Source organism: Hypanus sabinus, chromosome 18 (assembly GCF_030144855.1).
Source record: "Hypanus sabinus isolate sHypSab1 chromosome 18, sHypSab1.hap1, whole genome shotgun sequence".
Lineage (NCBI taxonomy): Eukaryota > Metazoa > Chordata > Chondrichthyes > Myliobatiformes > Dasyatidae > Hypanus > Hypanus sabinus.
Genome location: NC_082723.1, coordinates 76,540,651 through 76,560,894, shown reverse-complemented (window position 1 = coordinate 76,560,894; position 20,244 = coordinate 76,540,651). Strand labels below are relative to the sequence as shown.

Sequence of the window (20,244 nt, the reverse complement as noted above, 5' to 3'; positions counted from 1 at the left end):
CTTTCTTTAACGACATTGTGATATCAATGTATAATCTCCCCATTTTAGATTTTTCATTTCTGAAGTCCAACTTTATTGCACTCAATTTCCACTTTTGTCAGTAGCTGACTTCACCTAAACGCTAAATAGACAGAGTACATGGTGCTCAACTGGAACAAAGGTATTCTCAAGACCGTAAAGAATGATACCATAAGAAAGTCTTTGACTTTAAGTACCTTGGGTTAAGAATGATAAGCACAGAAGGACATGAAGATACGGAAGGCGCTGGTGTGGAGGGCTATGAACGACATGAAGGAAATCTGGAAATCGAACCTGGCCCGAGGGCTCAAGAGGATCTTCATAGCAGTCATAGAGTCCATTCTCACGAACGGATGTGAGACGTGGACACTCACCAAGACCATGCGAAAATCACTAGATGGTTGCTATACACGAAAGCTCTGGATGGCTCTTGACGTGAGTTGGCAACAGCACATGACGAACGTTAAGCTCTATGAAGACCTACCGATGCTCACCACTAAAATCGAGGCGAGTTGACTGCAAATAGCGGGGCATTGTCTACGCCACCTAGTCATCACATGGGAGGATGAACCCTGGGTGCCCTCCCAAGACTACGGTCAACACACTCCTAGAAGATAGCGACGCAGCTAATGTAGATGAACTAAACACACTGATCAAGGAGAGGAAGGAGTGGAGAATCTGTCATCGTGCCCCCTAGGCCTGAGTTGACGTAGTAGTAGTAGTAGGATTATTGAAGCCAATTATAGAATAAGTACTTCTTCTACCTGGACCTACACCTCCAAGAAGACATATACAATTGAGTTAAGATAAAAAGACGATTATTTTGATGTTGTAAACAAAAGGTTACATAGGATTGTGTACATGTTCTTCAGTCTGACTGAAAATCCTCTAACATCCCTTTATACTTCCCTCCAGTGGTGGTTCTTCATCGTGTTTAACAATGACAGGAACCCTGTGCGGGAGAGTTTTTAAAGTGGAAAAGATGATGCTCTGGGGCAGTTCTATTCTTTTGACCTCAGAAATCCAGGTCCATTGGTACGAACAACTGTCACAAACTGGGGTCTTCCTTGGTTGCAGTGGATAACCATGACGCCTTCTGTATATTGTCAAGCCCTTAACTTGCCACAGTGTTCCAGTGTAACTTTCCTAGCCGTTGTATCTCACTGTAGATCTCATCCGCCCAGTCTGCCAGAGCTGACTTTGCAGACTAGGACAGGCATATCCCTATCTCACTGGTATATGAGGCCGAGTCGCTACCCTCATCAGGTTTTGCTCGCCTGTCAAAGTGGTGTACCAGGGTGTGGTTGCTGCAGATGCCTTCTTCTTAACATTATGCTCTCTCGTATTAGCCATTTCTACCTTTGAAAAAAGTCACTGGCTGTTCACTCTATCCACGCCTTTTATCATTTTGTACAACTCTATCAAGCTACCTCTCATATCCTCCTTTACTCCAAAGAAAAAGCCATAGCTTAGTCAACCTTTCTTCATAAGACATGCTCTCTAATCCTGGTAAAACTCCCCTGCATCCTCTCTAAACACTGCACATCCTTTCTATAATAAAGTGACCAGAACTAACACAATACTCCAAGGGTGAACTAACCAGGTTTTAGAGAGCTGCAATAATTTAACTTCACTGTTTGAGCACTGCAAAAGCAAAACCTTATGATGGAAGTATGTGGAAAATAATTCCAAAGACATAAGTATAATTTGCACTGACTGACTCAAAACTATGATGTAGAGTCATGGAATCCTGCAGTCAGAAACAGGCCCCTCAGCCCATCACATTTACACTGCCTGCTTCACCCTAGGCACCAGCCTCCCCTGCGTCGAAGACACCTTCAAAATGCAATGCCTCAAAAGCTGGCATCCATCATTAAAGACCCCAGCCATTATCAATGCTCTTCAGGGTTTGCCTGCCTGGTGTCAGTGGTCACATAACCAGGGCTTGTGATATGCAGCAGCTGCTCATACGACCATCTGCTTCCATAGCCTCGATCAGGGTCTAAGCAGGTGCTACACCTTGCCCAAGGGTGATCTGCAGTCAAGCAGAGGAAGGAGCACCTTACACCTCCTTTGGTACAGACCTATCTTCACCCCATCACCCAACATACCTATATAAATATTTTAATGCTTGCTCTGTTCTGTTCTAATAAATGTACATTGCTGTGCAAAAGTCTTAGCCACATGTAAAAAAAATTCTATAAAACCAAATGAAAAGTTTCTAAATATTAAAAAAATGACTATAAAGAGCTGTAATCAGTTAAAAATGTATCAAATCACTATTTGGTGTGACCACCATTTATTTGCCTTTAAATCTGCATCAATTCTCCTCAGTACGCTGTTATGCAGTTTTATAAGAAAATCACCTGGTAGGCTGTTCCAAGCATCCTGGCGAGCTTGCTGCAGTTCTACTGCAGATTTTGGCTGTCTCACTTACTTCTGTCTCTCCAGCCTCAATGATGTTGACATCAGGCCTCTGTGGTGCCCGTACTATCTGAATCCATATAAAAATGGGCTGCATACTACAGGCGACCTGGGTTTAATTCCTGCTGTTGCCTGTAAAGTGTTTATATGTTCTCCCTGTGACCGTTTGGGTTTCATCTGGGCGCTCTGGTTTCCTCCCACAGTCCAATGATGTACCAGTGAGTAGGTACTTGTAAATAGGGTACAGTGTAGGTACAGTGAGTAGGTCATTGTAAATAGGGTTAAGTCAGGGGTGAGTGGCAGTGTGGCACGAAGGGGCAGAAGGGCCTGTTCCATGCTGTACCCCAATAAATAAATAGAATCTAAGGTGCCTAAGACTTTTGCACAATACTGTAGTTTTGTAATTCTAAGATGATAATTGGTGTAGGTGCCTTTCTGTCTCATCAAGACAGATTCAAGAAACTATTGTTTTAATGAAGCTATCACATCAACCAGTTACAATATGTGGAAGGACGAATCTCAAGAGTTGTGTTCTGTATACATACTTTGATAAAGGTTCAAAGGTTCATTTAATATCAGAGAATAGATACCATATACAACCTGAAATTTGTACTCTTCACAGACATCAACAAGAAACCCCATAGAATGAATGATTGAACATCGAAGCCCCAAACTCCGTATCCACCCTCCCCTCACACAAGCAGCACCAAAAGCATTGCCCCACCTTTCCTTGCACCATGGCAGCACCGACCTCCCCCACCCCCCACAACAACAGAAGCCCCAGAGTCATCAAAACTACAGTCTATAAATGTACTTTGAAACTTTGCAACCAGTTGATGTGATATACAGTGATAGGTATAAAGGTTTAGATCCAGTAGCAATTCTGGTTCTGGTTCCAGTTCCCCACCAATGGGAAGTGATATTGCAAAGCTTTGATCACTCAATGTTTCGATGTACACACAAGAAATAAAACTAACGCAAATCTCTTTAATACTTAACTCTGGCACATTACCTGGTAGGTAGCTGTATGGCCAAGTATGGCGAGATGCTCCAGGCCAGATTGACATTATCCTTCCATTGCTTTTCATTAAGACTGATGTATTTGGATCGCCAATTCGCTATGCTGGCTTCTCCAGCTTGGTCCATTGCCAGCTCAGGGGCTGAGAGGGGATTGTACCATGTGGAGAGACGCTCTATTTCACTCGCCTAAGTATTGAGACAGAGAGCTATCATTTTTGAATATTTACAGTCAGTTCCTTTTCATCAATTTTAATTCTTTTCACATGGATCTCAATAAATGGAATTAAACTACTTGAGACCACAAGCAGGCTGTAATTGATAAAATATTGCAATTAGATATCTGATAATAAGACCATATGACATGGGAGTAGAATTAGGCCATTCAGGCAATCAAGTCTGCTTCGCTATTCCATCATGGCTGATTTATTATCCCTCTCAATCCCATTTTCCTGCCTTCTCCCGTTATCCTTTGACACCCTGATTAACGAAGAACCTATCAACCTCCGTTTTAAAATACCCAATGTCTTGGCCTCCACAGCCTCTCTGTGGCAATAAATTCCACAGATTCATCACCCTCTTGCTAAAGAAAAGCCATCTCGTCTCTTTTCTAAAGGGGTATCTTTGTATTCTGAAAGTGTGCCCTCTGGTCCTCGACTCCCCCACTATAGGAAATATCCTCTCCACATCCACTCTATATTTGATGCTGCCCCCTCATTTTTTTAAACTACTGCAAGGCCCAGAGCCATCAAATACTAATTACTTCCTACAATTTAAACTCCAAGGTTAAACATAACATTTATGAGATCACAGTCTACTAAATGGTGCTGCAGTAATAACACAATCATCACAGCACAGGAGGTCTTTCGGCCCTTGAGGGTCAGACTGGGTCCCTGTACAGCAATCTATCTAGTCCTATGCCTTGGTTTCCCTACAAACCCACTAAGTAATTTCAGTAATTTTGTAATCCATTCCATTCGCAAAGTCAAATTTTTTGTCACTTTTAGTGATGGCGAGTTCCAGAAAATTCTTTACATCAGATTGAAGAAGCAACATGGAAGACTGTAACATCGGAACAGCCGGTTGCTGGTCTCCACTCTTGTTGCAGGAGTGACGTCTCTCTCTGTCGCTGCTGAGAGACAGCCTGTCTGAGAGACTGAAGTGCTGGGTTATGGACGGCAGATGTTGATGGGCTTTAGATCAAGGTCTCTTTGGGGGCATTTGCTGTTGCTTTCATGGTGGGGGGTGGTGGTGCTTCTGCTGGTGTAAGTGGGGGAGGGTCGATGCTTCTACTGCTGTTTGTGCATGGGAGGAGGGGGGGCTTTAGGGTTCTGATGTTACTATCTTTAATTTTCTTGGGGTTCTTATTTTGTGCATGTCTCTCTGAAGAGTATAAATTTCAGATTATATACTCTTTACATTCTCTGATACTAAATTGAAACATTTGAACCAGACTGGCCGTTTTAATGCTGAGGAAATGGCATAACTGAAATGTACCATGAACTGCCAACAACGTCTGGCTCTTCAATGACCACAGGCCATGAAAACCCAACCATAATGCCGCTACTAAAGGTTTAACTAAAACCAGGATGAAGGAACATATCACTCCTTTCCTAGACACTCTGCATTGGCCTCCTGTACTGTTCAGAACTAATTTTAAAGTTCTCTTACTTGTTTTTAAAGCTCTTAATAGCTTGGACTGGATTATTTTCAGTTTATAATCTTGTTTGACCTTTCAGGTCTTCTTCCCCCAGTCTCTTAAATTTAAACAATCTCCCTCAAAAGATAATTGGCAGGTCAGCTTTTTTGAACTACACTCCTAAACTGTGGAGAAGAACACCATTCTCTGAGAGAGCATCATTGGAACTTGTACATCCACTTAAGATTGCATCCAAGATTCACAATCATCCCATCAGTGCAACACCCCCTCGGTATTTGTGCTGTAGTGTTAGCCAAGCCTGCAATTTTAACTTGAATTTGAACCCACAGGCAGTTCAATTAAGCAGGAAGTGAATCTACACTGAGCCATGGTAAACAGAAAGTTAAACACATACTACTGTCAGTAATGATTTTAATCTTGTGTTCACCCACCAGAGTTAAATTAGTAACTAAAACAGGCATCATTAATTGTATGTGACCCATGGTTCATTAATGCTGTATGGACTACATCAGCTATTTATCAACATATTAAGCAATTGGCATTAATTATTTTATTTAAAGATTCAGTGCGGAACAGACCCTTCCAGCCCAAAGAGCCATGTTGCCCAGCAACCATAAGACCATAAGACATTGGTGCATAATTAGGCCACTTGGCCCATTGAGTCTGCTCCGCCATTTCATTATTGTTGATCCATTTCCCTTTCAACCACAATGTCCTGTCTTCTCCTCACATCTCTTCATGCCTTGACTTATCAAAGTTCTATGAATCTTTGCTTTAAATACACTTAATGATTTGGCCTCTAAAGTCAACTATGGCAATGAATTCCACAGATTCACATCATCTGGCTAAAGAAATTCCTCATTTCCATTTTAAATAGACCTCCTCTATTCTCAGGTTGTATCCACTGGTCCTAGACTCCACCACCACACTAAATGTCTTCTTCATATTCTCTCTAGGCCATTCAACATTTGATAGGTTTCCTTGAGATTTCCCCCTGCCACTTCAGTTTTTAAAATTCCAGTGAGTGCAGGCCCAGAACCATCAAATCCTCCTCATATGACAAGCATTTCAATCCTGAAAGCATTTTCGTGAACCGCCTTTAAGCCCCCTCCAATGTCAGCACATCCTGTCTTACACAAGGGGCCCAAAACTGCTCACAGTACTCCAAGTGAGCCCTCCCCATTGCTTTATAAAGTTTCAACTTTCATCTTTGCTTTAATATTCTAGTCTTCTTGAAATAAATGCTAACATCACATTTAGCTTCCTCACCACAGATTCAACCTGCAAATTAACCTTCAGGGAATCCTGCACAAGGACTCCCAAGTCCCTTTGCACCTCAGATTTTTGAATTTTCTCCCCATTTAGAAAGTAGGCTATGCTTTTAATTCTTCTAACAAAATGCATGACCATACACTTCCCAGCACTCTTATTACATCTGCTACTTCTTTACCTATTCCTCTAATCTGTCAAAGTCCTTCTGTAGCCTCTCTACTTCCTCAAAACTATCTGCCCCCGCACCTAGCTTTCTATCCACCTCAAACTTGGCCACATCAATTCCATCATCTAAATCATGACATATAACGTAAAGAGAAGCAGTCCCAACACAGCCCTCAGTGGAACACCACTAATCATAGGCAGCCAGTCAGAAAAGGATCCCTTTACTCCCACTCTTTGCATCCTGCCAGTCAGCCACTCCTCCTTCCATGCTAGTATCTTCCCTGTAATACCATAGACTCCACCCACCTATTTAAACCTAGCCTAATTACAGGACAACTTAAAATGACCAATTAACTGGTAGGCCCTGGATGTGGGAGGAAACCTGAACACCAAGAGGAAACCCACACAGTCATGGGGAGAAAAACTCTTTACAGATGTCACCGGAATTGAACTCTGAAGCCACAAGCTGTCAGAACGTTGCGCTAACTGCTAACTGCTACACTACTGAGGCATTATCATTTCTCTCACTGCCCCATTTTTCATTTACATTATCTCTAAGTGAAACAGGAAAGAAAAACAAAGGAAGCACTGCCGGGAGACAAACACACAATGACAATATGGAATATGGGGTATGAATGGCTATGGCAGGCTGATGAGAGTAGGCAGTTTAAATGGTTCAGCAAGGACTAGATGGACCAAAGGGCCTGTTTCTGCAGTGTACTTTTCAATTACTCTAACATTGACAGAGAAAAGCTAATTGTAGAAAATTACTTTAAGTTGCTTCCTAGGACAAGACAGGTTGGAAGATTTAGGATTGCTCAGAGAGCAGACAGCAACCAACATATCAAGCAGATTCCTGGAGAGAGTAGCAAATATAAAAACTCAATGGTTTGATGAGCTAAAGAGGGCATTTTAGAATTATTCTGTGTGAGTGAACTAAAATTAGCCAATAGCCTTACTGTGGAAGGAAATTTCAAATATAGGGTTAAGAGAGCTCGATGTTCCTAAAGTTTTGTGACCTTCTGGACATCCTGCATTTTCCCAATTAAGTTACAAGTCTACATAACTAAGCTCATTGTGCTGGTCACACATACTCCTCAGAGCACAACAGCACAAACAAGATAAGGGCAGATGAACAGCCAGAAATCATGAGGGAAAACATGATGAAGTATCAACTCTTTGTCTTGCTAATGGAGGGGAGCTGGTTTTGCACACTTGTCTGCTATAAGATATAAACACAAGCTGATTTCCTTGTAACTCAGAGTTCCGCACATGTAGACTCTCTATATCATGCTAAAATAAAAAAATTGCCACTTGTAATCTGGTATCGAGCTTTATTTTAAAAATTCTCTGACACTTATTCATTCATAATTAGCGTAAAAGCAGACAACTGGAGGGTAAAAAAATTTAGACATTGCCTGAAATTGAAAGCCAGGCTTAAAGCTTGCGCCATGTCATAAGTATGTATCTGTGCTGTATGGAGATTCAGCCATTAAAGGTCATGGCATGACTACTCTTAGAAGCTTACATAGATTCGATAAACTTCTATGGATGGACAGTGGAAAGTATCCTAACTGGTTGCATCACAGTCTGGTATAGAAACACCAAAGCCCGGGATGGAAAAGGCTGCAGAAATTAGTGGATACAGACAGTCCATCATGGGCAAAGCCCTCTCCACCATTGAACACATTTAGGTTGGAGTGCTGTCATAAGAAAGCTGCATCTTCAGTATTATGAAAGACGCTCACCATCCAGGCCATATTCTTTTCTCACTACTCTCAGGCAGGAGGTCCCACATCACCAGGTTCAGGAACAGCCATCAGGCTCCTGAAATGGCGTGGATTACTTCAGTAACCACTACTCTGAACTGATTCTACGTCCTAGACATACTTGCAAGGATTCTTTACAACTCGTGTTCTCAGTATTACATATTTTTTAAGAATTTGAACATTGGCTTTTGTCAGTACTTGTTCATTTAGTTTGTCCATAAAATTCAATTTCATTATTTTGTTTTTTTTTCCCTGTAAATGCCTGCAAGAAAATGAATCTCAAGGTAGTATATGGCAAAATGATGCTCCTTTGCATTATCCATTTCCCAGGAGAAGGGCAAGTTGTTTACACAGAGAGTGGTGGGTGTCCCCTCCCCCCCCCCCCCCCCCCCCCCCGCCACCAGGAGTGCTGGTAGAGGCAAAGTTCGGAGTACATTTATTATCAAAGTACGTACAGTGTGCTATATACAATCTTGAGATTCTTCTCCTTATGGGCAACTACAAAAGAACCTATTAAAAAAAAAGACTGTCAAGCACCTAAAGTGCAGAGAGAAATAACAACAAATCATGCAAATAATAAAAGTAAATAAACAGATACAATAGAGGCATTCAATAAACTCTTAAGCTTGGCACATGGATGACAGAAAAATGGAGGGCTATGTAGGAGGGAACCTCCAAGAGGTGCACAACTTTGCCAGTGGGTTTGGAGACTTGTGTGCCTCAATGACCTGGAGACGGGGCTTTACTGCATGCTTTGACTCTTGATAGGGTTACCCATGCAAACAAGTCAAAGGGTAGAGGCCAGACTACCTGTGGTCCACCAGACCTCTAGGTTCAGGGATTCAGCTCAGGGCTAACATCCCTGACTGGTCAAACAAAACTGTTACGGAAACAGCAATGAACCATCCTTCTATATCTCAATAGCTCAGGACAAACAGAGATAGAGGACCTTAATTGCTGCCCAAAACACCAGCAGGCGTTAATGGGCAGTAAGTAATGTAGGAGGAAAGGGCTAGATCTTAGAATAGGTTAAAAAGTCAGCACAGCATCATGGGCCAAAAGGACTGTAACATTCCCCGTTCCATGTAAATTTACTTTGAACTTAAGGACTTGGAATGAGTACAGCACAGTTTCTGCGCAGTACTTTGCTCAACCACTCACCAACAAAGACAAGAGAAGTGTGCGCCGTTTCATGTAATATTTATGTAGCTGAGTACCTCGATTGGTCTTCTTTGACATGCCTGGTCAGGAAATAATGGAGGATTTTAATATTAGGCTACGCAAAGGAACTGAAGAATATTTTACACTGGTCTTCCTGAAGCATATCCTACATCGAGTACATTATATTTAAGATGTTGTATATTAAATTTATGTTGATATCATGTTGATATTAAACTTATTTAAATATAAGACAATCCCAGTCACCATTGCAATAAAAGCAAATATTGAATCAAACAAAGAAATATATTTAATTGGTCTGTATACATGCAGGAGAGTGCAAGGGGTAATCACATCTGTTACATGATTAGAATTCATAATGGACAGCTATAGGGTAATTACACTGCAGGCATTAAGCAACATGACACACCACCAACAGCATAGAAAACCCAAATCATGCTTTGCAAGAAAGCCAGGTGAAATGAAATTTGAATAGATAGCTCAGAAGGGTTTCCGATGTAGACATCACCTGATTTTTTGGAGATGGTTGACATTCCACTGGACAGTGGGTAGGTATTGATCCAGCCTTGTGCAGACTGCTGCCGTGTTCCAACGGCAACATCAAGATTGTTCCGCGAATCAGCCACAATTATAACAGACAGGCTATTCACAGAGGGATCCTGGTTGTCTGAAGAATATTTTCCATGTGTAAAGTTTATGGACAGTACTTTTCTTTGCACCACTATAAAACTTCAATATCTATTTTTTTCCCAAACAAAATTACAGACAAGAGAACACAAGCAAAGTTTTACAATTATGGCATTTGAGTATCAGCTGTTAAACAGCAATTTGAGCCCGTGACTTTGGTATAGTTGTAGAATTACATGTGCAGCTAAGTAAAAGATTAAACATGAAAAGTTCTGCAGATACTGGAAATCCAAAGCAACACAAACAAAATACTGGAGGAACTCAGCAGGTCAGGTAGCATCTGTGGAAATGAAGAAACAGTCAATGTTTCAGGCCAAGACCCTTCATTGGGACTGGAAAGGAAGGGGGAAGACACCAGAATAAAAAGGTAGAGAGAGGGGAAGGAGGACAAGCTAGAAGGTGATAGGGGAACCCAGATGGGTGGGAATGGTCAAGGACTGGAGAGGAAAGAATTTGATAAGACAGGAGAGTGGACCATAGGAGAAATGAAAAGAAGAGGGGACCCAGGTGGAGGTGATAGGCAGGTGAGAAGAGGTAAGAGGCCAGAGTACAGAATAGAAGAACATTCTTTTACTGGAAGGAGCTCAATATTCATGCCATCAGGTTGGAGGCTACCTAAACAGAATACAAGGTGTTGTGCCTCATTGTGGCACAAGAAGCCGCCAGAAAGGGGAATAGGAATCAAAATTAAAATTTTTGGTCACCAGGAAGTTCTACTTTTGGTATATGGAGTGGAGGTGCTCAACGAAGCAGGCCTCCAATTCACGATGGGTCTCACCAACGTTGAGGAAGCTGCATCAGGAGCATCAGACACAATAGACAACCCCAGCAGACTTGCAGGTAAAGTGTTGCCTCACCTGGAAGGACTGTTTATGGCCATGAATGGAAATGAGGGAGGAGATGAATGGGCCACACAGGGATAAGTGCCAGGAGGGAGATTAGTGATCCTTTTTACAGCTACTGATCTATACATTTGCTAAGTATGCCCACAGAAAAAGAACTGCAGGGTTATATGTGGTGACATGTATGTACTCTGATAATAAATTTTACTTTGAACTAGTTGTGAGGATGAATGGACATGGGAAACACAGAGGGAACAATCCCTGTGGAAAGTGGGGGGAGGAAGGTAAATATATGTTTGGAGGTAAGATCCCTTTGGAGATAGAGTAAGATGACATGTTAGATGCGGAGGCTCATGGGGTAGCGGGAAGATGGGGTAAGCGTGGATGTTCAGGAAATGAAGGAGAAGTGGGTGAGAGCAGCATCAATGGTGGAAGAAGGGAAACTGTTCTTTGAAGAAGGAGGATACCTCTGATGTCCTAGAAGGAAAGCTAGATCTTTGGAACAGATGCGTAGGAGACAAAGAACTGAGAAAAGGGAATAACATTTTTACAGGAGGCAGGATGGATAGTGGTATAGTCAAGATAATCGTGCGAAATGGCAGGTTTATAAAAGATGTCGGTTGACAGTTTGACTCCAGAGGTGGAGACAGACAAATCAAGAAAAGGGAGGGAATTGTCAAAAATAGACCCAAATGAATTTAAGGGCAAGGTGGAAATTGGAGGTGAAGCTGATGAAATTGAAGAGTTCAGCATGGGTGCATAAAGCAGAATCGACTTGCACAGATTAACTTAATTTTCTTTTGGAAAACATTGGAATTTGTTGGAAATATCTCCTGAGGCACTGCACTAACACAGACCTACAAAGCAGAAACATTGCACTGACCAATACGGGCATTTTACACGCATACAGTCTTGAACAAACACAAAAGATTCTACAGATGCTGGAAATCCAGATTAACAGTACAAAATATTGGAGAAACTCAGCAGGTCAGGCAGTATCTATAGAAATGAATAAACAGTCGATGTTTTGGGTTGAGACCCTTCTCCGAGACTGGGAAGGAAGGACGAAGAAGCCAGAATAAGAAGGTGAGGGGGTGGAAAGGAGTACTAACTGGTAGGTGGCAGGTGCGTCCAGGTGAGTGGGAAGGTGGGTAAGAGTAAGCGGAATGAAGTAAGGAACTGGCATCGTGGAAGAGGCAAATGGCGGAGGAAGGAGGAATCCAATAAGAGACAAAAGTGGACTATGGGGAGGAGGAAGGGAACCAGAGACAGGTGCTGGGCAGGTGAGGAGATAAGAAGGAGTAACCAGAAGTTTACTAGAAGTTAGAGAAATCAATGCTTCTCTAACATTGCTAAAAATATATGTAAAAATTTATTCAAGGGTTGCAGAGTGATAAATTGTAGCATGGTTACAGAAAGGTGATAGGTGAAACCAGGTGAGGGGGACATTAGGTGGGTGGAGGGAGGTGAATAATGTGAAATGCTGGGAGGTCAATCTTCCTGGTGAATTTGGAATTCAGCTGGTCAGGCAGCATCTATGGAGAGGAATAAATGGTTGACATTTTGGCTGGAGATCCTTCAGCCTGAAAATTCGATTTCTTTTCCTCTTCGTAGAAGCTGCCTGACCTTTGAGTTCCTCGATCAGTTTTTGCTTCTGAGAATTTATTTGCAAATTATTCATTCTCAATTTTAGCTCTGCTTCTCAGAGAAAATAGATAAATGAGGGTTTATAATTTATCTCATTGCCTTAGGTTATTAATGCTGTGGACCCCAGTTTTCAAATACACTTAAAATCAGAAGATCATTACAAATTGGACTCTAATGGACTACAGTCCTGTGCAAAAAGTCTTAGGCACATAAATATAGCCAGGGTACCTTTGACATTTGCACAGCAGTGTATTTGTCAATGTGGAATGAAGAGTGAGCTTGTAAATCTGGCAGGAGCAAAGGATGTTGGGAATGGTGACAGTGGAGTGCTGCGGGAGGGGTGGCAGAGAAAGAGTATCAGGGGCAGGGAGGTGGCATGGCTGCTGACACACCCAGCCCTGAGACACCAGGCAAGGTCACTTGACTCCAAACAATTGGTTTATGATCATTACAGAATGTCTCTCTGGTGCTTCCTGCTCCCTCCCATCTCTCTGTCCCTTTTCCCCAACCATGATTACCCACTCCCTGCCCCTTCCCACTCTCAGTCCACAATAGAGACCCAGATCAGAATCAGGTATATCATTGCTCACTCATGTCATGAAATCTGTTTTGTTGTGTGGCAGCAGTACAATGCAATACATAAAATTACTGCAGTACCACGCAATAGTCTTAGGCACCCTAGCTGTGTACATGTGCCTAAGATTTTTGCACCCTGCTGTAGATTTGCCCTTCTGAGTTCTGGGTTTAGAATGACTGTTTTGAATTCTGTGATTTGCATGCAACTGCAATATTTGAAAACTTGAGTTCAGTGATATTAACGACACGTTTATGACGGTTAAGTGTCTGTCTTTAACTCTGTGGAATCTATTTACCCAAAAACCTTCAAATTTGACAGTTAATGAATGGGAGGAAGGAGAAAGAGCTGATTCTGTTGAGAACGCCAACAGGAAATTGGAACTATTCTCTCAACTGGAAAAGTGATATCATGGAGGTAAAATAAATGAAATGGCAATATTTTCTGCCAGAGGAAAAAACAAAGACATAAGTATTCTTTGGTGTTAAACAAACTGAAGGTCAAAAAACTCAAGAGGTTACAAAAGTGTGAAGCACTAATCAAGAAAGCAAGTGCATTGTCACCCAACCTCACTGAGAGCATTTATTACAGGCATCATATGGATATGGTTTTGAACTATGGACTTTTTTCAGTCTTACAGTTTTTTATATTCTGTATTTTTTTTTTGCACATTCTTTCTCAGTTATTTTTCTGTGTGAGGAGAGGGGCATTTGGAGGTCAATGTTCTTGTTTCATTTTTGTCTGTATTTTTGTAAGGGGGGTTTAAGGGTCAATATTCTTGTTGCGTTTTGTGCGAGGGAGGGGGTTTGGGGGTTCTTTTTTTCATGGTTTCATGGGTATCTGTAGAAGAATCTCGAGTTGTGTACTTTGATAATAAATGAACCTTTGAATCCTTTGAAAATGAGCACAAAAGATAATTCTGCAGATGCTGGAAATCTTGAGCAACATATGGAGGAATTCAGCAGGTCAGGTAGAATGTATTTTAGATAAACAGTACAGTAACAGGCCCATCCAACCCAACCAGCTCACACTACCTAATTACACCAATGTGATCAATTAACCCACTAAAAATAGACAGTTGACTCTTCACTGAACTGTGGTTCTGATGAAGGACGTTGGTCTGAAACATGGACTATTTAATCATTGCCTGATCTGCTGAGCTTTTGTGGCATTTTGTGTGTGTTGCTCTGGAAATGAAGAGTTTTGTAATCTGATTTAATCTGGGCTTTGTACTATTTCTTGATCAGCACAACACAAAGGCAACATAAAGGATACAGTGGAAATACAGAAAAAAAACACAAGAATATCCCACAAATCCTGATGGTCAAACACCGAAATACCAAAAACCCCAGGTTTCTCCAGTGAGAGAGGATTAAATGTGTGTGGATCATTAGTGCCAGAAAACCTGCCAAGGGAATTCAGACTCAGCAGTTTAAAGTCATTAGTGGTGGATGACAAACGCCAGTGGTGTATAGGATAGATCACAGGGTCTTCTTCTTCGTATTCCTTCTGAAAGCATATCTCAGCTCAAGATGCATTGCATAGAACATAGAAATCTACAGCATGCTAAAGGCCCTTCAACCCACAATGTTGTACCCACCGTGTAACCTACACTAGAAACTGCCTAGAATTTCCCTACCGCATAGCCCTCTATTTTGTATACACTGGAATTTTGAAGGATGAGAGGGGATCTGATTGAAGGGATTGGACACGCAAGGGGCAGGAAACATGTTCCCAATGTTGGGGGAAGTCCAGAACCAGAGGCCATAGTTTAAGAATAAAGGGTAGGCCATTTAGAACAGAGTTGAGGAAAAACTTTTTCACTCAGAGAGTTGAGGGTCTATGGAATGCTCTGCCTCAGAGGCAATGGAGGACAATTCTCTGGATGCTTTCAAGAAGGAGTTAGATAGAGCTCCTTACAGATTGCAGAGTCAAAGGATATGGGGAGAAGGCAGGTTGTGGATGATCAGCCATTATCACATTGAATGGCGGTGCTGGCTCGAAGGGTCAAATGGCCTACTCCTGCACCTATTGTCTATTTTTCTAAGCTCCATGTACCTATCTAAGAGTCCCTTAAAAGACTCTATCATATCTGCCTCCACCACAGTCGCCGGCAGTGCATTCCACATACCCACCACTCTTTGCGTTAAAAGCTTACCCCTTCCTACTGTTCAGGTTATTACTAACTCCCGAATTTCTAAGCCTTTTAAATTACAGCGGGGAACTAGACAAGGTTGTCCTCTTAGTCCTTTACTTTTTGCTTTAGCTATAGAACCCTTAGCAATAGCACTTCGAGAATCTAAGGACATTTCTGGTATACTAAGGGAAGGTATGTCTCATAAAATTTCATTATACACTGATGATATTTTACTTTTTATCTCTAACACCGAAACTTCTTTACCTTTGGTTCTTTCTTTAATCTCCCAGTTTAGTTCTTTTTCAGGATATAAGCTGAACCTACGTAAAAGTGAGCTATTTCCTTTAAATGACCCAATGTCATCAAATGCCAAATTTCCGTTCAAAGTTGTTACAAGTCAATTTACATATCTAGGTGTAACAATTACTAAAAACTTCAAGAATTTATTTAAGAAAACTTAAACCCCTTATTGAATTATGTGAAAAAGATGCTTTCTAAATGGTCCCCTCTTTCTTTATCCCTAATTAATTCGATTAAAATGAAGATTCTTCCTAAATTTTTATATCTTTTTCAGGCCTTACCTATTTTTATTCCTAAGACGTACTTTGATTCTTTAGATTAAATTTTAACCTCTTACATTTGGAATAATAAACAAGCTCGTTTAAGTAACGTTTACTTACAAAGAAATAAAGAGATGGGTGGATTACCCCTACCCAATTTTTGGTTTTACTATTGGGCTGCCAATATAAGGAATATTACTTTCTGGTCCTATTATATTTATCGTAAAGATTGCCCATCATGGGTCTCCTTAGAAGTTAATTCTGTAAAAAATTCCTCTGTTGTCTCTCTTCTTGGATCATACTCTTCTTTTTCAGCAAATAAAACAACAGATAACATAATTGTTAAGCAAACTTCAAGGATCTGGTCTCAATTTAGAAAATTTTTTGGTTTAGCGAATTTTTCATTATCATCTCCCATTCTCCTTAATTTTTTTTTTATCCCTTCCATGACTGATAAAGTCTTTAAGGATTGGGATGAACTAGGTATTAAGTGTTTTTGGGACCTGTTTATCTCAGGATCTCTTGCTTCATTTGACCAATTGTCAACTAAATTTGCACTCCCAAAAACACATTTTTACAGATACCTTCAAATTAGAGATTTTCTACATATCCAATTAGCTACTTTTCCTATAGGTCCTGATAAAAATTTACTGGACGATCATTTAAATTTAAAACCTTTTGTTAATGGTTCTATTACCGGTATCTATAACTTGTTGATTGATTCTAGACAAGACTTTTTAGATAAAATAAAAAGGGAGGATGACCTAAATTGTCAGATTTCTGATGATAGATGGAATAAAATTCTTAAACGGGTTAATAAATCATCTTTCTGTGCTCATCATTCTCTTATACAATTTAAAGTGGTTCATAGAGCTTACATTTCTAAACAGAAGTTCTCCAGTTTTTACCTGAATGTTTCTCCACTTTGTAATAAGTGCAGCTCTGCTGATGCCTCTTTAATTCATATGTTTTGGTTTTGCCCTACAATTGAAAAGTTTTGGCGGGAAGTATTTCATACCTTCTCTCAATTTTTTAGGGTCCAATTTGACCCAAATCCCCTTACTGCCTTGTTTGGTATTATTGCAAATGAAGATATAACTTTAAATACTCCTAACCTACAGGTTTTAGTTTTTACCTCTCTTTTAGCAAGAAGAGCAATCTTGCTTAAATGGAAGGAGTCTACCCCTCCTACACATCTTCAATGGCTAAGTGATATTACGTCTTATTTAAATTTAGAAAAGATCTGCTGTTCAGTCTTAAATTCGAAACAATCTTTTTATATTCGGGGACCTTTCCTAAATTACTTTCCCAATTTATAAAGTTTAACAGTGCACAGACTTTTATGTATATTTTTATCTTCTCTTCTTAACTGAATATGTTTTTTTTTCTAATTATCCATTGTCATCCATCAGCTTTTTTCTTTGGTAGTTGGTAGGGAGTTGACTTTTTTTTATATAAAAAATTTCTTTTATGATGTATGACTTATCTTTAAATTTTTGATTACAGAGTGGTATACCTTTATGTGTTATGCTACAACATTTTGATCAATTTTATTACAATAAATGAATGTACACAAGTTATGTTGAGATGAATCTTATGTGTTGCACTCTGTAAATCTTGTTTTTTTTTCTTCTGAATAAAAATATTGTAAAAAGAAAGAAAAGCTTACCCCTGACATCTCCTCTGTACCTACTTCTAAGCACCTTAAAACTGTGCCCTCTTGTGTTAATCATTTCAGCCCTGGGAAAAAGCCTCTGGTCATTCACACGATCAATTCCTCTCATCTTATACACCTCTTATCAGGTCGCCCCTCATCCTCAGTTGCTTCAAGGGGAAAAGGCCAAGTTCACTCAACCTATTCTTATCAGGCATGCTCACCACTCCAGGCAACATCCTTGTAAATCTCCTCTGCACCCTTTCTATGGCTTCCACATCCTTCCTGTAGTGAGGCAACCAGAACTGAGCACAGTACTCCAAGTGGGGTCTGACCAGGGTCCTAGACAGCTGTAACATTACCTCATGGTGTTTGAACTCAATCCTACGATTGATGAAGGCCATCACACCATACGACTTCTAAACAACATTGTCACCCTGCACAGCAGCTTTGGGTGTCCTATGGATATGGACCCCAAGATCTCTATGCCAAGAATACTATACTCTGTCTTCAAATTTGACCTACTAAAATGAATCGCCACACTTATCTGGGTTGAACTTCATCTGTCACTTCTCAGCCCAGTTCTACATCCTAACAATGCCCCGCTGTGACTTCTGACAACCCTCCAGACTATCCACAACACCCCCAACTTTTGTGTCATCAGCAAACTTACTAACCCACCCTTCTACTTCTTCATCCAGGTCATTTATAAGAATCACAAAGGGGAGGAGTTCCAGAACAGATCCCTGCGGAACACCACTGGTCACCGACCTCCATGCAGAATACAAACCATCTACAACCATCCTTTGCCTTCTGTGGGCAAGCCAATTCTGGATCCTCAAAGCAAAAGATGTAAAGATCATAAGATACAGGAGCAGAATTAGGACATTTGGCCCATCAAGTCTGCTACTCCATTTCATCATGGCTGATCCATTTTCCCACCCAGTAACTATATTCTGCCTTCTCCCTGTATCTCTTCATGCCCTGACTAATCAAGAATTTATCAACCTCTGTCTTAAATGACTTGGCTTCTACAGCTACCCGTGACAATGAATTCCAGATTCTCCACTTTCTAGCTAAAGAAATTCCTCCTCAACTCCATTCTAAATAGACATCCCTCTATTCTGAGGTTGTGTTCGCTGGTCTTAAAATTCCAGGCAAGTGTTTTCTGCCTGTTCTAACCTCAGCTCAACTTGCAGATGAAACTGACAAAAACGCAAGAGGAGTTGGGGGGGGGGGGGGGAATGATAAAAATATTTAAGATGTTGATGAGGTCTTTTGATATCAGGGTGATTCAAATCAACATGACATTGCAGGGACTGGTACAAGAGGCAATTTAGCAGATCAAAACATTAAAAAAATATAATAAGTTTAATTGCAAGTCAATTTTTATGCACCTCGATGTGCAGTACAATTCTATAAGAAGAATGATGATAATATTGATCATGAAGTTTCTTCAGTACATTTGGCTAAGATAAAGAGCTCCGGATTTTATTTGACCATGGGATGCGGGTGAAGAACTTCCTATTTTGCTGTTACAAACCTACAATTTGGTGGCACTGGAATTGACCTCTGATTGCCAGACTGGATCCAGAATTACCGACGTCACTCGCATTCAGCTGTCTCCAGCAGGGGCAGATGCAGCAGACAAGTGGAGCTCACATGGGTTAAGCAAATAAAGCTTAGAACAATCAAACAAGCACCCACCAGGGGCAGGCAAAGGCTGGGAATGGACAATGAAACAGAAGGCACTATTCACAGGAGACCCTTTTAAAAGCAGCACAAGTGAGGAGACCAGGCAGGGGAAATACTGGAAAGCTGGCCAATTTTCCTCCTCACAAATGCACAGCGGGACTTGGAAAACATGTCTGCTTCGAAGCCTCAAAAAAAAACTTCTTAGCACCTTGCTACATGCTCACTTAGTCTGAATATCCTGCACGACCCCCCTCCCCCCCCACCACTTCCCAACTTACTCTCATCCTGCACTGGTCACTTTTCATCTTTCATTGCTGTTGTTTCACACATTTATATTACTGTTTCTTTTATTATAATATCTATCTTTGCCTGCTACACCACTGGCATTGAGGGTTGCAATGAAGATCCTTCATCTCTGGTGGTGTTCAGGGCTTCCTTCATCCTGTCAGCAGCTTCCTTTCGGTTTTCACTACAGTCAGTCATGCAAATCCTGGGAAGAGACTCAGGAATACCATTGCACTCAGATGTAGAAGGATTCTTCATTGCTGTTTCGGTAACAATATTGTTTTACCATTCAGGGTTGCTAGCCCTGCTGAACTCCCGAACCTGGAGGACTGGTAGACAACTCTTCTTCTGGCCTCTACCCTACGAACTGTTTGACCCTACAAAGCACTAGGCCATGACTCCAGCCAACACAGCTCTCTGGGTCATTGAGGAACGCAAGCCTCCAAACTCTACGACAAGGTTGTGGCCCTCAGAGGTTTATTACAATAGTGCCAGTGACATTATACTGTCTTACGTAAGCACGCACCTCACATTTTCTGTCAACCCATCAATCTTCAGGCCATTTCACTTTGCAACTAGTGCTAACATGATTTTGTGACTGTATGTGCTAGATCGTAACTATATGTGCTGTGTGTAACAGTATATATTGCATTCTACAT

General features: G+C 41.0%; 1 protein-coding gene across 1 annotated transcript in view; it reads right to left on the bottom strand.

The window, feature by feature from the left end:
- pi4kab (phosphatidylinositol 4-kinase, catalytic, alpha b) overlaps positions 1-20,244 on the bottom strand; it is a 314,691-nt gene that overhangs the window by 59,631 nt on the left and 234,816 nt on the right. Inside the window, exons 37-39 of the mRNA XM_059943702.1 lie at positions 10,013-10,171; positions 9,487-9,566; positions 3,455-3,648 (exon numbers count right to left, since the gene is read on the bottom strand). Coding sequence (XP_059799685.1) covers positions 3,455-3,648; positions 9,487-9,566; positions 10,013-10,171 — 433 coding nt within the window. The remainder of the gene's footprint in view (positions 1-3,454; positions 3,649-9,486; positions 9,567-10,012; positions 10,172-20,244) is intronic.